General features: G+C 36.2%; 1 protein-coding gene across 1 annotated transcript in view; it reads left to right on the forward strand.

Moving 5' to 3' along the window:
• LOC126829283 (glycine receptor subunit alpha-2) overlaps positions 1 to 7681 on the forward strand; it is a 99066-nt gene extending 91385 nt beyond the window's left edge. Inside the window, exons 7-8 of the mRNA XM_050559068.2 lie at positions 266 to 648; positions 1270 to 7681. Coding sequence (XP_050415025.1) covers positions 266 to 648; positions 1270 to 1431 — 545 coding nt within the window. The 3' untranslated portion in view covers positions 1432 to 7681. The remainder of the gene's footprint in view (positions 1 to 265; positions 649 to 1269) is intronic.
• Positions 7682 to 20670: the final 12989 nt, after the last annotated feature.

The following is a 20670-nucleotide window of genomic DNA, read 5'->3' on the forward strand; positions in this document are numbered from 1 at the left end:
TATATTGTCATTTAATAATTTAATTTAAAAATTAATAATCTTGGCATAATCTCGATTGTCGATGGCGTTACTACTAAAATAAACAATTTACGCTACATCTTCAAACACTGATAACTTCGCTCTGTATAAAGTAATTTGAATGAAATTTTCTTTATATTCATTTTTCTTTATCCGTTTTTTTAAATATTATACAAAGAACGGACAGCTCTTTATTTAAATTTTACATAATGCATCTTTAAGCATGATAAATAATTTATATTTGCAGGTAATCAGAGTTGTCTACAAGCTAATGTTTACCTTGAGCGGAATATAGGATACTATGTGGTACAGATGTATATACCCAGCGTTTTAATTGTGATGCTTTCTTGGATCTCATTCTGGTTAACAGTCAACTCGGTTCCTGGTCGAATCTCATTGGGTGTTTTAACCGTTCTAACTATGACGACACAGAGTACAGGTGTCAACAACTCCTTACCACGTGTTTCGTATACCAAGGCGATCGACGTGTGGATGTCGACTTGCCTTGTATTTGTGTTTGCAGCGCTTCTTGAGTTCGCGGTAGTGAATGTTATAAGTAGAAAGGATGACCTAAACGAGTTTTCGCTTAGGGGTGTTTTTTCAATTCCAAAGGATATTGAGAATGGTGAGGTAAGGCAATAATTTGGATATGCGGTACTTCCCTCAGCTGTATAGAGCCTCGGGGCGTTTTAGTTACATACTCGTACAATCTTAAATCCACATTTATGAAATTTCAATTTTTGTACATTTACGATTTTTATTTTTGTACATTATGAAATTTCATTTTTTGTACATTTACGAAATTTCAATTTTGGTACATTTACGAAATTTTAATTTTGGTACATTTACGAAATTTCAAGTTTGGTACATTTCCGATTCGCTTAGGGGTTGGGGGGTTTTTTTCAAATTTTTTTTCGAAATTTCAAGTTTTGTAAATTTACGAGATTTCAAGTTTTGTAAATTTCCGAAATTTCAAGTTTTGTAAATTTACGAAATTACAAATTTTGTACATTTTCCATTCCTCTTCAATTTTGAAACCTTCAGTTACTCATTACATGGCCATTACCATCCATTACCATTACACATTATTAGAACACTATGATTGCCATCTGGTTGTCAGACATAGCCGTGAAAGATTATGTTGAAAGGATTTTAGATATCTGAAAGCGTGTATACAGTCTGTCTACCTTCTATCTAAAATCTGTTAATAACTCTGACCGACTTTAAAATTCATTTATCTCTTTATTATAGGTTAGCCTACCATTGGAACCACGTGATCCATATTCTACACCTAAACCAATCAAAAGAGGCGTTGTATATGCTATGTATTTGGATGTGGCATCACGCATCCTATTTCCCGCCATATTTATACTGTTCATCATCTGTTACTGGGCTTATTATATTATGCAATAACACCAACTATAGATGTGATGAAGCGGTTGATAATGACTCTATTTACAGACTTACGATGATGTTGTAAGCGGGTGGGAATGGAACATTTCATTTTGACTATATTTACTGACAAAACGATCCTGCTGTAACGGGGGGTGGGGGGGGTGAGGCGTTTCGTAGTGGTATTATTTAAAGATGATTCGCTGGGTTCAGAAACGTCTCCTAGAATAATATAATGACGTGATGAAAAAGAACAAATTACTATATGCTGGAAATCACAGTGATGATATGTAGGTCTGGTGAATATATGTAGGCCTAGTGATTATATATAGGCCTAATGATTAAATGTAGGCCTGGTAATTATATGTAGGCCTAGTGATTATATTTTGGCCTAGTAATTATATGTAGGCCCAATGATTATATGTAGGCCTAGTGATTATATTTTGGCCTAGTGATTATATGTAGGCCTAGTAATTATATGTAGGCCTAATGATTATATGTAGGCCTGGTAATTATAGTTGCGGTTGTTGGAGGATTGGAGAAGAAACATTTTCTTGGAGTATAAAAATAGTGATATAAAATGTTTACTTTTTTATACAAGCGTACAGATATCAAATGCACAGAGAGGGTGGGTGGGGGCGTTTCCCCGTATTGTGAATATATGTAGTGGTACGACATCTTTGCTTATAAGAATAAGAACTTTTATAATGATAATGGACTACCATTGATAAATTGGATATATGTTAGCTACCTGTATACGAACTCCCGAAGCAAAACTGAGGTAGTACCAGGCCTTCTAGAATGTGATGACAATGACAGTACGGTATTTACATCTACAATACTACTGGAATACTACTAATATGCATTGAAATAACTTATTAAATAATTGTGTATAGATTAACCCCTTTTTTATGTGAGTGATATGAATAAGCACCAGCTGATTTTTATTAAAGAGCACACAGAAACTTCAAGGAAAGATATTATTATTATTATTATTATTAAATCCAGTTACCAATAACCAATAATGGTATCCTAAGCCGATGCAGGGTTCAAAACGTGAATGGTTTTTTTTATTAGTTATTATTATTCAATGTCTAATGTAACCAGTCCCCCTATAATGGTTTCCTGAACTGATGTAGGCTGCCGTTCAAAATGATGAATGTTAACCATTTGTTTTTTTCTTGTTGCCAAAACCGACGAACAAAGTAAACTATATATTATATAAAAGAACTAATACCAGCGTGTTTTACAGAGATCATATCGCTGGTATCTCACGACCCAACATGGCCGTCTAAGATGTGGTGAAGATCAACACAATGAATATTATGAACTATACTAATATATGAACAAGTGAATATTTAATCACAATTTATTGCATAATTTATGAAGATTGGTGTCACATTAAATGTCAATTACTGCACCTGTAAATGGGGTTAAATATGGCTTTCTTGTTTATTGTAGCATATAGTTATATTATATCTTTATGAATGACACTACCCTTACAAAGCATAAATTAGATCTAGCATCATACTGTACCCTAAATTGTTAGTTAATAATACAGACATAACATAGAGCAACTTCATAACAGTTTAAGTATTGTCCATTATCGTACCCCCCCCCCCCCCATCCCCACAGACAGCTCGCATTCAGTTGAACTGACATTAGTAGATTTAACCAATAACAAATCTTTAGGCTCGCTATATCACATAGAACAACTTCATACCAGTATTGGCACTGTCCATTATCATACTCCCCTATCCTCACAGACAGCTCGCGTTCAGTTGAACGGACATTAGTGGCTTTAACCAATAACAAATCTTTAGGCTCGCTATATAACATAGAGCAACTTCATAACAGTATTAAGTATTTCCATTATCATACCCCCCCTAACCCTAACCCTATCCTCAGTTGAACTGACATTAACCAATAACCAATAACAAATCTTTGGGCTCGCTATATCACATAGAGTAACTTCATACCAGTATAAGCACTGTCCATTATCATACCCTTCTTCATTAGGGCGGCTGGTACCGAAAGTTAGGACGTTAAACCCCATTCCATTCATGCATGCATGCCTTAAGCCTATCCCCACAGACTGTTCGCTTTCAGTTGAACTGACATTAGTGGATTTAAATTTAACCAATGACTATCCTTTCAGTCCGCTATAGAACAGAACAGACAAGATAAGCTTTAGCTGATGGGCCACCTTCATCTTTTGGTCGTGGGCACCATTCCTGGCGTGAGCGATCGTGGGTTAGAGAGAGGTTAACGTCCACATGACACATACATGTACTATCAATAATTTGTTGCGTGTAGGGATCTTTAGCAGAGTGAGGAAACCTGGGGACCCAGAGAAAATCTACGACGTTGGTCAGACCTTACTCCTACAGATTAGTATAAATCTAAAGATTTAGAGATATATATCTTCGATAATTAGATTCTAAAAAGCATATACCTCGAGAAATACTTGACGAGGCCCAACTTCTTTCATTATAAAATCCTATAGTGTCTGACATTATGAATGCTTACTCTTTCACTGACGGTTGATGCTATTTCACTATTATTTAGATAGTCAACGACTCTGCCTTTCCCTTTCTGGACTGTTCGTCTTTGACCCCCCCCCCCCCCCACACACACACACACACCACCACCACCGGATTTACTACGTGCGCATATTCAGTGTAGTGTTATTTAATAGCCGATCGCTTATTGTATCATCTAGTTCTTTATGTTATTTATCATGCCCATTAAACATAGTATACCTTGAGATATAATGAACAGATCACCTAATAAACTGTTTATAAATAAAACCTAGTTTTATTTTAAGCAGGTTTTTATGGGTTATCCTCAAGAGGCTGGTCATCCATGACATCATTACTTTTTCTCTCATCAAAACTTTCTCATCTTATTATCATGTAGCTTCATATGATCATCTATATTGTCATGTATGATATGCCTCTTGGAAAAATAAATAAATAAATAAATAAATAAATTGGAGGAATGCCGCTTATTATGTCATTTAGTTCTTTAATTTTAATTTTCCAGCCCAGTAAAATAGTATATCTCCAGATGACAATATGCAATGTTAGTAGAATAGATAATCTAATTATATTTGGAGGAAAATAATTGAATATTAACATTGTATGCTAAATCAGGATTGAAAGTTTCGACTAGCTTTGTGTATTAAATCCTCATTCTAAGATACAATATTTGTTTCTTGTTTAAGTGAGAAGATAGTTGTGTTTTGTACAAGTTGTATGCTTTGCACAAAAAGACACACGTGCGTACATATTTGCGTGGTAATATGTGAGTGCTCCCACAAAACCAGGCTCTTGGTCATTTTTATAAAAAAAAAAAAAAAGAGCTGGCAGCTTATTTGAATAGTCCGCAGACTAAGCTTTCCAAAAATGCAATTGTTTTTAATTTGTCGTATCATCTGGAGTTGAGTTCGGCTCGTTCACAGCAACAAGAAGGCATACAGTTTATGCTTTTGTGCCCGTAGTCTAAAATGAAGTTGGGCGATAAGCGCCTGGTTTCGTGGGATCGGGCCACATATGGAACACAAATTAATGTTATTGTAATTAAGCAGGGGAGGGAACTCTATAATTTAGAATTCGTGTGTAAATCGAAATGCGAGAAAAGAAAACACACCTAAAGACAAAGTTGCTTATGTGATGTGAAATTTACTATCAGTATTTTGATTGTACATATGGAATTTAGGCACATATTATAATTAGTTTGAGTGAATCTATCCTTATTGTGTACACATAATTTTAATTCCTTAGTTCGGAAAAACGAGGTTGGCATGTATATAATTATGCTCTACATCAGCAAAACGGCTCGGGTCAGGGGAGATAAACGGGTCGGGGCGGAAATTATCAAAACACCCACAAAACGGATCATGGTGGACGAAAGACATACAAAATGATTCCCTTGCAGTAAAAATATACAAAGTAAATTTTGGAGAACACAGTAGTTAAAGTCTTGGACGATTCTGGTTAATATTTAAGAGAAATTCAATCGACCTCCAACGGTAGCCCAAATGTAGAATGTAATAAACAAATGGGGTGATATGGACGGGGCGCGGATAATTTGAAATCCGGTGCAAAAGTCGATATTTTCATTATAACAACGTTATCAGATGTTCAAAGCAAAGATTAAACATAACCCACTCCTGGTGGTAGAAAGGGGCAGTATATTCTGTTTCTCATTGAGTTGTGATTTTGGCAATATTTGAAAACTGTCGCAATGGAAACCGTAGTGAATTTGAAATGATGAAATGAAACACTGTGATATGTTATAACGTCACCAGCCAGCGTAAAATAATCTTATGTTTAAACATCCTACCTTTATGTGTGGTTATGTATTAAACAGCATAGGGTTATAGTTATGTTTAAACAGCGTAAGGTTATAGTTAGATATAAACATTGTGGAATTATGTTAAGGTACCGATGCCGTAAAACTATATAATTCGATAGAGTTGCCACATTATGTTTAGATTAAACATGGCTACGTTATGGTTTACCTTACGGTTAGATGTAAACATTGCTATCTTATATTTTATCTTATGGTTAAATGTAAACATCGATACCTTATTATTATAGATGTAAATATCGCTACGTTATGGTTTACCTTACGGTTAAATGTAAACATCGCTATCTTATATTTTACATTATGGTTAAATGTAAACATCGCTATGTTATGGTTAAATGTAAACATCGTTATGTCATGGTTAATTGTAAGCATCGTAACGTTATGGTATGACAGAGACACTGTAATAATATGGTTAAACATAAAATTTATCGTTATTTATGAACATGCTGACGTTATGGTAAGGCATAGACTTTATTGCAATATGATTCGGTATAAAGTCGTAACGCTATGGGAAGTTACAACCAGCGTAACATTGTGGTTAGATTTAAACATCGTAAAGGTTATAAAAACCGCATAGGTATGGTAAAACATAGACACTGGATATCAATTAAAAGGTTAAGTAGGGTCATCGTAACTTATTGCAAGACATGTATATACAGTAAATATAGGAAAATCGTAACATTATGGTTAGGTATAAACATCGTAACGTTATTATTTGATATGAACATCATAAAGACATACCATGTTGTTATATAAACCTCGAAACATTATGAATAGATATAATCCTCGTAACTTTATGAGATTTCTTGAAACGTTAAGGGTATGAGTACTCCTCGTAAATGTATGGTTAGGTCTGCTACTCGTTATATGCTAATCGTAACGTTATTGTTATCTTCTCGGAACATTAGCGGTACTCCTCGTAACATTAATTTCTATATACTTCTCGTATACTCCTCGTAACGTTAATGTTAGATATTTTGCTCGTAAGGTTATGGTTAGGTATGCTCCTCGTAGCGTTATGATCAAATATACTCCTAGTAACGTTATGATTAGATATACATGTACTCCTAGTAACGTTATGGTTAGATATACTCCGTGTAACGTGAAGGGTACTCCTCATAATGTTAAGCGTACTCTTATGGTTAGATATGCTTCTGGAAACGTTATAGTTAGATATACTCCCCGCAACGTCATGGTTAGATATACTCCTCGTAACTTTATGATTCGATATACTCCTCGTAACGTTATGATTAGATATACCCCTCGTATCGTTATGGTTAGACATTATGCATAAATATGTTATTGTTATAAATTATTAACACTGTATATACTTGCATCTTTATCTTATGGTTAACATAAGGTTATCGTAAAACAAGGCGTATTTTGTTCAACTTATTTTATGATATGATATATTTTAGTGATTTACTGTGATTTATTTGTACATGTATATATGTTTATAATAGTTTAATTATATATTATTATATATATGCAGCACGTGAAAACAACACCCGCGAAATACAATATAATCACACAGCCGGTAATGGTGTCAATTTTCTTTTGTAACTAGTGTAAATATTCTATTGTAATGAAATTTCTTAAATATGTCTGCTAGTTTATTAAAATTAAAGCCACCGACCACCAGATTTGGATGCGGATTAATCAAACGCGCCCTATCTTCAGAACTAAATGTGTTTGCGTCACATGTCCCCAGATTTACTGTATCAAAATTACAAATATTTCTCACGTTGTTTTGTTTTTTATTAGTTGATAAGTGGCAAACTTAATTACAGTTAGGTTAATGAATATTTATGAAGACGGATGAATATTAATGAGTGTCATGGAATATGTATTATTATTGCTTGCACTTTTGTATATAAATAAAATTCATGTTTCTTTCCTGGTTTCTCTTTTTATTCAAGACATAATGAAGTCTTAGGAATATTGGGGTGGGGTGGGGTGGGGATTTCTTTTTTGCGATCTGGACCAGTTTAAGCAAGTGCGTAATAATATTATCCAATGAGAATTGTAAAATTGTCCCCCGCCCCCACTTTTATTTTGCCCAAGCTTAGGGTCGTGTTTATGAGTTCAGCAAATGATATAAAAGAATTGGAGTAACTTCCCTGAACATTCTGACATCCTGCTCGACCAGTTACAATAGTTGTCATTCTATATTTGAGCCCCCAAATCGAATCAAAATAAACATTTCAGTTCCAAATCCCTCCCCCCCCCCAAAAAAAAACAAAAAAAAAACAAACAAACACGTTGTACATGCAATTTTGCAATTTAATTTAAGCCCGTGTGTGTGTGATTCGCTTTTTTCTATCGACATTGTTGGTTTTTAAATGAAATGAGATGGGGTTTAACGTCCTACTGATATGCTCCGACTGAGATAATAAAGACTGTATTGGTTTTTATATATCTTTGACTGGCTGTGAACATCAGAATGATTGGGGTTGAAGATTCTGCAGACGTCAATAAACTAGCTTCTGAGATGGAATCAAATCATACTGGCATTACAGAATTTCGTATTTGCGTTGATTGTGGTGCCATGCAGTTTATAACAGAGGTCGGAGGTTATAATATTTCACATCAGCAGGCAATAAACACGTCATCTATCGACAGTGTAGCGTGATTTAAGCGGGAAATCACTGGTCCGGTGATTGTCTGAAAAATGCCCGGAATAATTTCTAGTCTGACATGCGATGACTGAAAGAAGCTTTTTAGCTACTATCTGCGTATTTTCGCGCCGTCTGAAAACACTAGTTAATCCTGGTTATCAAAAACGTATGTAAGAACGGAATACAGGTCCGTTTAACACGGACAAATGCGATCTATAGTAAAAATCACAAATTACAAAGTAAAAGACCAGACTTGTCCAACTATCATTATATTGGTGAATTCAACCACCAAAAAGGTGTGTCACCATCTAGAACGGTTAAAATACGTCTATGAATCTTCCTTATCATATCCAGTAGGACGTTAAACACAAATTCATTTCATTTCATTTCCTTATCATATCTTCGCCAGAAACAATCCCTTCGAATCAACCGACAACGAGGGGTGGTTGAATGGTCGAATGATCGAACACTTCCCTGTTAAAGATCGACAGCACGATTTACCCAATACTACCCCACACTACCCAATACTAATTACATACTGTCAATACCACCACAAACTAACTTATTATTGTGAAAAACTAACATAATACTTCAATTATATATACATAAAAATGAAATAATTCGCGGAAGTAGCAATTTTTTTACGATAAACTTGAAAAGTCTATTTATAGTATCAGTACCCGATAGCTCAGGCGTCTGAAAGTCTAGCCAAATATGACCAAATATCTAACAATTCAATCACATATTACCTTATTATTATCCAAAACTAACATAATTCTGCAATTAAAGATAACCTCGTCCTCCCGATCAAGCATGAACATAAACAAACTGCAGCATTAACCTTAGACAAATGATAGAAAGTGGACTTCCTAAGTATAATGAATATTACACAATATGGTAAAGTGTGGAGAGTCAAGTACGAAACCTGAAGTAATTAAAGGGAAACCACTCTAATAGTAATACACAACATTTCAAAATATGATGAAATGAAATGAAATGAAATGGGGTTTAACGTCCTACTGTCCTGCCCCGAACTGGGCTAATGAAGACGGGCATACGCCATACAGTGTGCTATGAGGGAAATTTTACCTGGGCAGCGGCACTACGTATATCGAATTCCAACTGTCAAGGGATCTTTTACCTACATGCCAATGTCTACACGGGACCTCGTATTTTTTTTTGTCTCATTCGAACGATTAGACAGCTGTCCTTGTCAGGGCGTCCTTCCTGCATCACGGACAAGGGAGGAACACAATGGAAAATCTGGATGAACTTTCTCGACCATTGCAGGGATCGAACACCCGACCTCCAGGCTAGCGAGCCACCTTCCTACCTACTTAGCCACCGTGACCCCCCCCCCCCCCCCAACTCCCAATGATGAAATGTGGTTTAATCAACGGTAAACAAAAGTCTACTTGGGTAATATATCCTATATAAAAAATAAAGTTTCCAGTAGATGTCCATTAGACCGCGCGCACTAAAAAATCGAACCAGTCACCACGCTTCAAAATTTTGATAAGATAATCGGGATATATTAGGCTCTTTGGTGCTAGAAAAATTGGAATGTCCAGGATATGTTACAGGTCCGATATGACGTGTAATTAACATTGAGATCAATGGAGAAATAATTAGTGGCATTAACCTCGAGTCTTCAACCATAGCAAGGATCTTTATGATAAAATTATATTTTGAATGTGTTTTTAAAAGCAGTTCTTTCACATTTGTAAAATCGCCAGAGAAATGTTCTTTAACATTGGTTTTGCAAGATTGGTGTTTGGAGATTTGCATTTCGAAATTTCTTGATCGAGATTTGTTTTTCGTTGTATGTTTCATATAAAATGTAAATGTATTTTTTTTTTTTTTATCATTGTATTAAAATAAAATTAAATTAAACAAAGATACACATTGGCGTGCACGTAAAAGAGTCTTTGGCAGGCTATTTTTTTCATCATCACTTTCAAGCTTGTGATCGAACCCATTACAGTGTCTAGTCATTATATTAAAATACAATTAAATTAAACAAAAATACACATTGGCGTGCACGTAAAAGAGTCCTTGACACGACAGGCTATCTATCTCATCGACACTCACAAGCTTGTTATTGAACTCATGGCCGTGTCTATAAAACTTCACCTTTCATTTATTCACATAGTCTTCCTGGTATAATTTGACAATGGTAAAATACAGAAGTGTTGCTGGTATAATCTGACAATAGTACAATACAGAAGTATTGAGATGAATTGAATGTCAATAGATCAATAAATGTTATTTGGCTAAAAACTTAACTTTTCATTAGAATTTATATCAATTTTATTCTCTAATAAAACGATAATAGAAAACTAAAGAATTAGGGTTTAAAATCTCCTTATACAGTGTCGAAGAAATCGTGTAAAACATATATTAAGATAGATTTATTTAAATATCATTTGAGTATTAAGACGGTGGGAAGGGGGCAAATTAAGCATTTAAGTCTGGTAAGAACCGGTCAATGTTTCCATATTCCGTCTCTATAAAAAGGAAAAATACTAAATTTAATATTTAAATTCTTAGCACAAGTATTTAAGTGTGTAGAGACTTTCAAAAAAGGATTAGTTTATAAATTCTGTTGCCCATGTACACGTACTCTGATGCGTGCGCGTAGTTCAGTACCGCATTCCCTTATGTAATCTTTTTTACATTGGTTGCACAAATAACATAAATTAAATTTTAGTGCTACAGTTCATTTTATCATTGATTCTGAAGGTATAATTGGTATTAGAAAAAGCGAATTTAGTATTAATAATCATATGGTGGCACGGGGTGTTGGATGGTCGAATGGTTAGAGCGTGCGCGCTGTATCATAAGGTCTGTCATTGAGTCAACTAGCGTGGTTTCGTTTCTCGGTTCTACGTGACAAGAAGTAGGGTCTCCTGTCCAATCTCGTGGGTTTTCTCCGGGTCCTTTGGTTTCCTCTCATTGCTAAAGACCCCTACGCGCATAGAAATAAAATTGAAATATGTGTTAGTCCCGAAATGACATAGTTTGTGTCAAGTGGACGTTAAACCCCATTTCTCTCTCTCGTATGGTGGCAACATTTACAAAGTGGGCTATGGCGCTTAGAAGTAGAAAAAGGTCCATTACTAGAGTAGAAGCTTGAGATTGTGAGTAATTCTTTAAGGGTAGGGGGGGGGGAACGTTTACTATTATTCAATTCTATGCCATGAAATTGATTATTAAGATTATCATTAGAAAGAACAACATTATAAATATGTAAAATTATTTTGTCGAGGAGTATGTCGAAATAAAGTAGAGATATTCTTCTCTTTTGACATTCCTAATGCTTCAGTAGTTAGGCCCCTACCTTTTTCAATAATAACCCCAAGTGGATAAAAAAAATTTCAACAAATTGGATCTCAATTCATCATGTCGCCGAATTCTGAGATCTTCGTCTAAAATTATAATGCATAGTATTCTGGCAAGAGAAAGGGGTATATCATTTTTAACATGACGAGGGTGACATGACTAAATTTCATACGATTCGATTGTTAAGTCTCTTAACGAGTACATCTAAAAAAAAATTTACTTATAACTAGTTTCAATAGTGAATTTATTATTAATATCTAGGTCAATTAAAAGTTAAAATATAAAGAATATATCGTCTAAATATCTTTTAAATTTCTCTTCGATGTAGTTTCTATAGTTAGTACCAAACGTGTTTTCAGTTATTTTATATAAATCTTTCTTCTAAAAAGCGCATAACGAGGTTACTAAAAAAAAGGTCTGGTGAACACATGGAACCCATAGCATAGCCTTTAATTTGTATAGAATTACGTTTTCCAAATTCGAAAGTATTATTCCTGAGAATAATATCGATAGCTTTTAAAATAATTTTTTTTGAAAAACGGGGATTTCGAAGCGGGGTAAATCTATCTATCCAATAACTGACTGCCTCCAGGTACAAATTGTGTGCGATATCGCTATAGAGACTACAGATATCCAATGTTACACATATTTCCTCATCGTTTATTTTTGAGGGAGTTTATTAAAGTAGTTAAACAAAAGCGACACTAACATTGTTTTCATCGTCAGATATTATTACCCGTATTGCTTAACAAACGTTTAGATGAACTACGCACCTATTTGCGCAAACGTGGTTACAAAAGTAATGTTATAACTTATGCTATCAAGAAAGCTACTAGAATCCCACGTTCGGATACTCTAAAACAACCCCAGTAGAACAAAGATAACAGAATCCCATTTGTTATACTCTTCAATCCAAGGATTCATTGGAGAAAGTTTACAAAGATACATGTACATGCCTATTCGTCACAAATCTCATCATTGTAAGTCTGCTATGCCTATTCCCAACCCTCCTGTCATAGCGTATTAAAGACCTCGCAACTTGGGCGATAAATTGGACAGGTCTAAACTAAAGCCCTAGAGACACCAGGATTTTACACATGCAGTAAGAAATGTATTACATGTACTCGGCACTCCGAAGAAACTAACACTATTATGAGTAACTGCACCAAGAAACAATTCATGTAATATTATTTATCTGATTACCTGTACCAAATGCAACCAACAATACGTCGGAGAAACTGAACAAAAGAGCGGATATATGGACATAACTCAGATATCAACAACCATACTGCCCGATCGCCAGACATTCCAACTCCTCTCATAGTATATACCGTCTCCGAGTCACCGCCTTTCACCAGCTCCATAATGCCACCACACATTCACTTTTAAATAAAGAAACATTTTGGATTAAAACTCTTGAACCTATTGGTATTAAAAATAATTTTCAAACCATCTTTCCCATTAGTATTCTGTAGATTTTTTAAAACATTTTTTGGTTCTTGATAATAATAATAATAATATCAGTATTTGTATAGTGCATAAACACTGCTTCCACAGTTTCTAATGCGCTTCGAGTTCACTAGATTTGTTCTCGATGCCAGTATCACAAAGGACCTTCAAAAATGGAAGTTTTCAGTTTATTTTTACAAAAACAGAAAGATATGACTCTAGACGTAAGTGTTATGGGAGCTGATTCCACAGAAACGGCGCTGAGTATGAATATGCACGTTTTCCAGCCTCAAGTGTTACCATGTCTTGGATGTAGGTAGGTGATTGTGAATGTAGAGCTTTAAAAGTTATTGTAGCTTTTGTATGAGGTTTTATTGGGTGTTGATACAGGAGAGCATTGTGGTAGTTGAGTTTAGATGTTATGAAAACATGTACAAATCTTTCTAGATTATCTCTGTTTAAATACTTTTTGATCTTGCTGATATTATGGAGATGGAAGAAGGATGAGGAGCAGACTATCTGAACATGTTCTGTTGTTTTAACTGAAGTTGGAATCAATAACCACTCCAATATTTTTGACCTTTGCTGATTGAATGATCTCCTTATTGTCAAAGTTAAGGGTAATATTTTCAGATCGGAACTTCGTTTGTTGCTGTTTGGTACCAATGATTAAGAATTCAATTTTTTCCGGATTTAGCTCCAGAAAATGAATTGTCATCCAATCGACTGTGTCAATACAGTTTTTGACACAGTCAAGAGTTGGAATGCTCCCTCAAATCCGACGGCGCGTTTCACGACTTCGTCACTCGATGACGGTGACCTTTAATTAAGAGACATCGAAAGCCATTTAAAAAAACAAAGTAAAAGTCATATTTTGAATTTCTGTGAAATTCAATATCCGGCATATTTCGCCTCTATAGCCGGTTTCTGTTTGAAGAATTTAAACATGAATTATTTATTTCCTCACCACTAAAACACACTGATTACGAGATATCGCTCTCCGAAACTTCCTGATTTCTTTTGCAATTTGTTTGGGGTAAGACATTATCACCTTCCGCCTATGTGTAAATAATAAAATTAATCCACAGGCAGACAGAAAGGATCCCACTGAAAGGGCCCAGTGAAGGGTGGGGGGATTTGGCCAACTCATTTTATTATTTGCGCCATTTCCAATGAAAGCAATCATGTTGTTCTGATGCTGATATCAAACATATATCGTGCCTGAGATTTGTTACAATTATTCGCCTCTAGCATGTTCACAAGGGTATATATCTTTTTTTTCTTCTAACGCTTATTTGGGAATACGTCACCGAATCTACAATAAAGACTTGATTACAAAAGCATACTAAAGAGTGAAAAACGAATTTTTGAACTTTTACGATGTTTAAAGGGGCTAAATCGGTAATATTTGGGACCTACAAATTAACACAAATGGGTCGCAACGCATACAATAATGTAATATGAATGTAAATAAACTGATTTACATTCAATCGTTTCAGTTTTTACTATCATTTCAAAGCAGTTATGTTCGGCGAAATACGCCAGAATTCTCAATCGAATGGCAATCTCTAGCGTCTGGTTATTCCAGTCTACACCGATAGTATTTATTGCGCATGTTCTCCAGATAAGAATATGGGGTCACCGTTAGACATGACTTGTGGAATATGTCTAACCTCGTTGTTCGAGTCGCTTGTCAGAAATTGCGCTGAAACGCATTATGGTACACGATTCGTGTACCAATCGTAAAATGTTTATTTTGTCTTAAATATTGGATATCAGAAGCCCATCTTTTTCCGGTAAGATCACAACATCAATGTTGATTAAAATTGACAAATAATTCGTGTTTTCATTGTCGAAGATTTTGGATGGTATTGAGTTAGAGACTTAGCTGCTTTAAAGAAATACTTTACAGAAGCCGGCTGAAACCACATTTCCGCTATTTGTTCATTCTGTAGGTATAGGTCCCGTTTCTACCGACAATCATATTGCGAACACGTGTTCATTCTATGATATCATACGTTCCTAGAAAATGTTCTTTAGTCAAGTGAAACAAGAATATTTATAACTATGGGTGGGTGGAGTGAGTAAATTCATCTGAAAAAATCTGAGTAGGCTACATGGGGCGATAGAACAAGTTCACCTTGATGTTGACAAATACGTAAGATGATATCAATATCAACTGATAAAATATATAATGTGATTCAACTGAAATGTGATATATACTAAGCAGCAAAAGAAACGTCAGGTTGGTATGTTACTATGAATATTGTATATTGTGACCACATCTCCAACTTTACCTGGGCAATAAGGCTCCTTACCAAACACAGAATTGAACCCAGGAAATGTTCTTAAAAACGCAACCTGGCTTCTGAGATGGTAATGTGTTCTCCATGATTTTCATGTAACTCATGCTGCACGTGCTGTTCACCGGGACCAGCCCTATAAAATGCAGACCCATACCTGGTTGAATCATTCACACTACAACGTCAGCAGCATGCCACGACAAACGACATCTCAGAGGAACCAGGCGCTTGGAAGACTCAACGCTGGTCACACTGCCCAAGCCGTTGCCAATTACTTCCAGGTCAATGTTCGGACCATCTACAGGCTTCAGCAACGCTTTCGGACCACCAACACCACGGATGATCGCCCCTGAAATGGTAGACCAAGGGTTTCCACAAGGCGACAAGACTGCCATGGTGTGCGACAGCACGTGCAGATTCCCTTCACACAGGCATCTGAGACAGCACGTCAGACAATGGGAACACACAGAAGACCCATCAGTACCGATACAGTGCGCCGACGTCTCACCAGAGAGAACATCCATTGCCGTAGACCTTACCGTGGACCGATCTTCACCCTTCGCATTGCAATGCAGTACTGTTCACACATGAGAGTCGGTATTGCGTATCAACTGCAGATGGCAGGACCAGAATATGGCGTCGACGTGGCCAGCGTTATTCTGACCAATGTGTTTATGGAACGAGACTCATGGGGAGGTCCAAGCATAATGGTTTGGGGTGGAATCGGCCTGAACCAGAGAGTGGTTCCTGTGGTGTTCCAAATTCTTGGCCCAGGGAGAGGAGGCGGCATCACAGCAGTGCGCTACATCGATCAAGCTCTCAGACCCCACGTCATACCACATTTCGCACGTCATCGAAACAACGTTTTCCAGCATGACAATACCCGTGCCCACACCGCCAGAACGGTGTCAACGTTATGCACTGGCCAGCCCTTAGTCCTGACTTAAACCCGATTGAACATCTTTGGGATAAATTTCTGAGGAGATTTAATAACGTCGTACCGAGACCAAACACAGCCGATGGTTTTTCTGAGAGTATGGTTCCAGGTGCCAATGGCGTTCATCAATCGTCTGGTCCACTCCATATTCAGACGCTTTGCTGCTGTTGTTGACACTCGCGGTGAACACACCAGATACTGATGTATAGACTGTGTACAGACTCTAAACCGTCTCGAAATGTCTTGGAATTGTGATGAATTAATCAGTAATGTGTCAACATACTGTTCACAAATAATTGCTTTGATCCATTTAGTAAGTCGTTTTTTAGAATGATTTGATTAAAGTGCCTCTCTGGTTTTGAAATCATACTGACGTTTTTTTTAATGTTTAGTAGATGATTTTATTAAAATATCTATATTCAAATTTAACCAACTGTATCTATTTATTTTAAGTCTTACTTCGAACTGAATAAAGTATCTGATTTATTGTCATTACAACAGCTATAGGTGGTTAACAGTGTATAACTAAAAACTATTGTTGCCAACATTTTAATGTACCTATAATTTTCGACACCAAGTCTATTGTAGCCAAATATTTAAAGCGCGTTAACAATATATTCATTTAAGAAAAGATATGTCATTTCGGGATTAACATATCGTAAAATTCATATTCATTTGACGATCGACCTTCTATTTACAAAAGTGTGATTGTTTAGAGGGTACTTCATGGTTTAGAAACTACAGGGTACATGATTGTTTGGAGAGACTCTCTATCCGAACTACAGGACATATCATGGTTTCGAGAGTCAATCTGAACTACAGGGTAGATCATTGTCTATCCGAAATACGTGGAACATCAGGGTTTAAAAAACCTCGACCCCGGGTCTGTTCTAGGTAGCATCAAGACCGAAGGTTAACACGGGTTCATTTCTGATTGCCACAGTAGTACGGTTTATCATAAGCAAGGGGCGCCAGGGAACCGAGTGTCCCTGTATTTCGCCTCGCGAGGGGTTCCCACTGTATTTGGGGTCCGGTTGGGTTCACTCCTTGCTTTTGAAAGCGACTGACCGTAAATAATGTTTTCCGTAATTTATCCTAGCTTATGCACAAATTTTGTAAAAACAAAAGTGTTATTTAGTGTTTGTGTGTATGCCATATTAAGGATTATAAGACTTTGATATTGGTTATTGCAATGCAATGAAATGGGGTTTAACGTCCTACTGTTCTGCTCCGCTGAGCCAACGAAGAGGGACATACGTGATGCAGTTTGTTATGCAGACAATGTTGCTGGGACAGCGACGCTAAGGTCTACCCTTATTTTGAATTCCAACTGTCAAGAGTTCGTTTACTTACTTGCACTCCAGACGAAATGCAGAATCCGGGAGTGACGAAGAAAGGAAAACAGTTATAATTCATGTAGAGAGCAATACCAAATACATAGTCGATTTTCACTGATAATTTTGTTGAAAACCAGAGTTGTTATATGAGATTTGGAGATGTCTATTTTGTCTATATTTATATTTACCCCAGACTGCCTTGCGGGAACCCCAGTTGCTCGGTGAGTGATGGCCCTGAAAGTTTCTACGCTTATCTTTGGTGTGCTTCCCCCATGTCAGTGCTGCAGAACAGGGTGCCCAGTCGTTCGGATAATACGGAAAACGGAGTATAGGTGTTGTTGTTTTTTTTTTAATTTTATAACATTAGATGATGTTTCTAGGAAACCCCTTCTAAAATATGAAACCAAAGTAATTTGAATTTCAACTGATAAATTAAAAGACATGTCATATGTTCGCCCTAATAATGTCGTGATGACTTGTTATGAAATTAATAGGGACTGAGATTGTGCATGTTCACGATAAGCCACCGTATAATACCCGTTTCGTGGAAAATGGATCATGTGACAAAAGGTTATGTCATATATGTTCGCCCTAATATTTTCGTGATGACGTGTTATGAAATTAAAAGGGACCGAGATTGTGCATGGTCACGATAAGCCACCGTATAATACGCGTTTCGTGGAAAATGGATCATGTGATGTGACTAAAGGTTATGTACATTGGTTCAGATTACGACAACATCCGACCGTACATTTACAAGGACAAAGAAATGATTATATTGTGCATGCTTGGTAGAGAAGTTGGGTATTTGTGTTCGGAAATTGGTTTTCGTTAAAAGGGTATATATCACATAATACCTTACAGGTACTTTAAAACCCGTGTACCTGACCAATGACTATATACGGATTATTATCAATAAACGCCTTTGTATAGAGAAGCGATATTCCATAATACATAGGGTCTCGTATATATATAGACAGTTACACCTATAGCAACAACAATACGTATAACAACCATGGTATGTGTTGTGTCCTGAATCCTGATCGTGTGGATATTTATTGTATTTGAAGGAGTGTACAATGGCGTGTGAAATGAAATGAAATGGGGTTTAACATCCTACTGTTTTGCTCCGACTGGGCTAATGAAGACGGAACAATGGCGTGTTACCTATCATCAAGATAACAATCATAAACAAGATTATATAAATTTGTTTAAAGAAACTGTTTACTTTTTAAAAAAAAAATAATGGCGGTAAAAATGAACAAAAATGAATGTTGTATCTGCTTAAATTACTATACAAACCCTAAAATAATCGATTGTCATCACACATTCTGTGCAACCTGTCTGGATAATTATGTCAAAACTACAGTCACGAACAACCAGTTCCCGTGTCCACTGTGTAGAAGGGCCATCAAACTTCCTGTTGGTGGAGTGAGCAAATTTCCAGTGAATTTTTATATAGATGAGCAACAACTGCCAGAAGATGGTTCGCGGTGTCAACAACACAAAACAGAAGAAGTCCGGCAAGAGCCTGTTTCTGTTTGCCCACAACACAAGAAGGAGAACGATTTATTTTGCAAGAACTGTAACCTTAAACTTTGTTATAAATGTTTTATAACAGGTCACCAAGGTCATACCTTACAAAATATTGGTGATGTGGAAAGTGAAATTAACCAGCAGCTGGAACAAACTATGGATCATAATAAAGCGGTAATCAAACCAATGTCCAGTAGTGCTTGTGGCATTGTAAATACATGTAGTTATTTTGAAGACTTGGCTAACGTTACATTTTCTGATCACTTCCTTAATAAGTTGGTAATGAAGACCCCATCAACCCAGCGGAGAATACCATGAGCACGTTATTAGGAGTGGTGTACCGTTGCAGATGCAGGCGAAAAATTAAAAACAACGATTAGAAAACCCCTCGCGGATCAAAAGCTGTCTTTGGGCACAGTGACGAAGTTCGGGAAAATAATTTGAAAATTGGGAAGTTTGAAGGAAGGCTAGTTAAGTTCAAAGATCGGGGTTTTTATTTGGAAAAATTGCACGAAACTAATAAATTTAGACTGGAAATTGAAAAAATAGATAAAGATTTAATCTTATTGCCTACATTTTAAAGTTTTTATCATAGAGTTTGGTTATTATTCTAGTGGTTCACGTTAAATGAAATTTAACCTACCACTTTTCTGTGCCGACTGGGCTAACGAAGCTGGGTTTACGCCATACAGCGTGTTATGGGGACATTTTGCCCTGGCAGCGGCATCAGGCCCTACTCTTATTTCGACTTCCAACTGGTGGTCGTGAAGAGAACAAGTAAATAACGCTGTTTTTCGTGTCAATATTGAAGTTTTTTCAATCTGTTTTCGGGTTTCTCCACATGATACTATTTATAACAAGTCTTTTCTTTTCCTTCTCAATTTTATATATTTTATAACGAGATGCAACCCCTGTAACCAGTGTAGATTAGACGAACTCCATGGTTAGAATAAACAGCTTTATTGATTAGATGTTTCGGACAAAAGGTGTCCTTCGTCTAATCTACAATGGTTACAGGGGTTGCGTCTCGTTATATATCGTGTTCTTCCTGGACGCCTTATGGATCGCAGAGATCCCAGTATAGATGTCCTCCGATCACTAGTATCCAGCTATCCAAGACCTCACCTTACGAACGTTTTGTCATCTGTAGCAATATAGTCGTGGCGACATTGTTTTTGAATTAATAGACAAAGAATAGAGAAATAAGATGACTTTATATTTCATTAATTAACATATTTGGCAAATTAATAGTTTCACAGCTTTATTGGTAAATTGGAATAACTTTGCAGGTTCCTCGTTCTTAAATATATAATGGCTTCTTGGAATAATCTGGTTAGAGTCTAGTTAAAACTCACTTTAAGCCT

This window comes from Patella vulgata, chromosome 8 (assembly GCF_932274485.2).
Source record: "Patella vulgata chromosome 8, xgPatVulg1.2, whole genome shotgun sequence".
Classification (NCBI taxonomy): Eukaryota; Metazoa; Mollusca; class Gastropoda; family Patellidae; genus Patella; species Patella vulgata.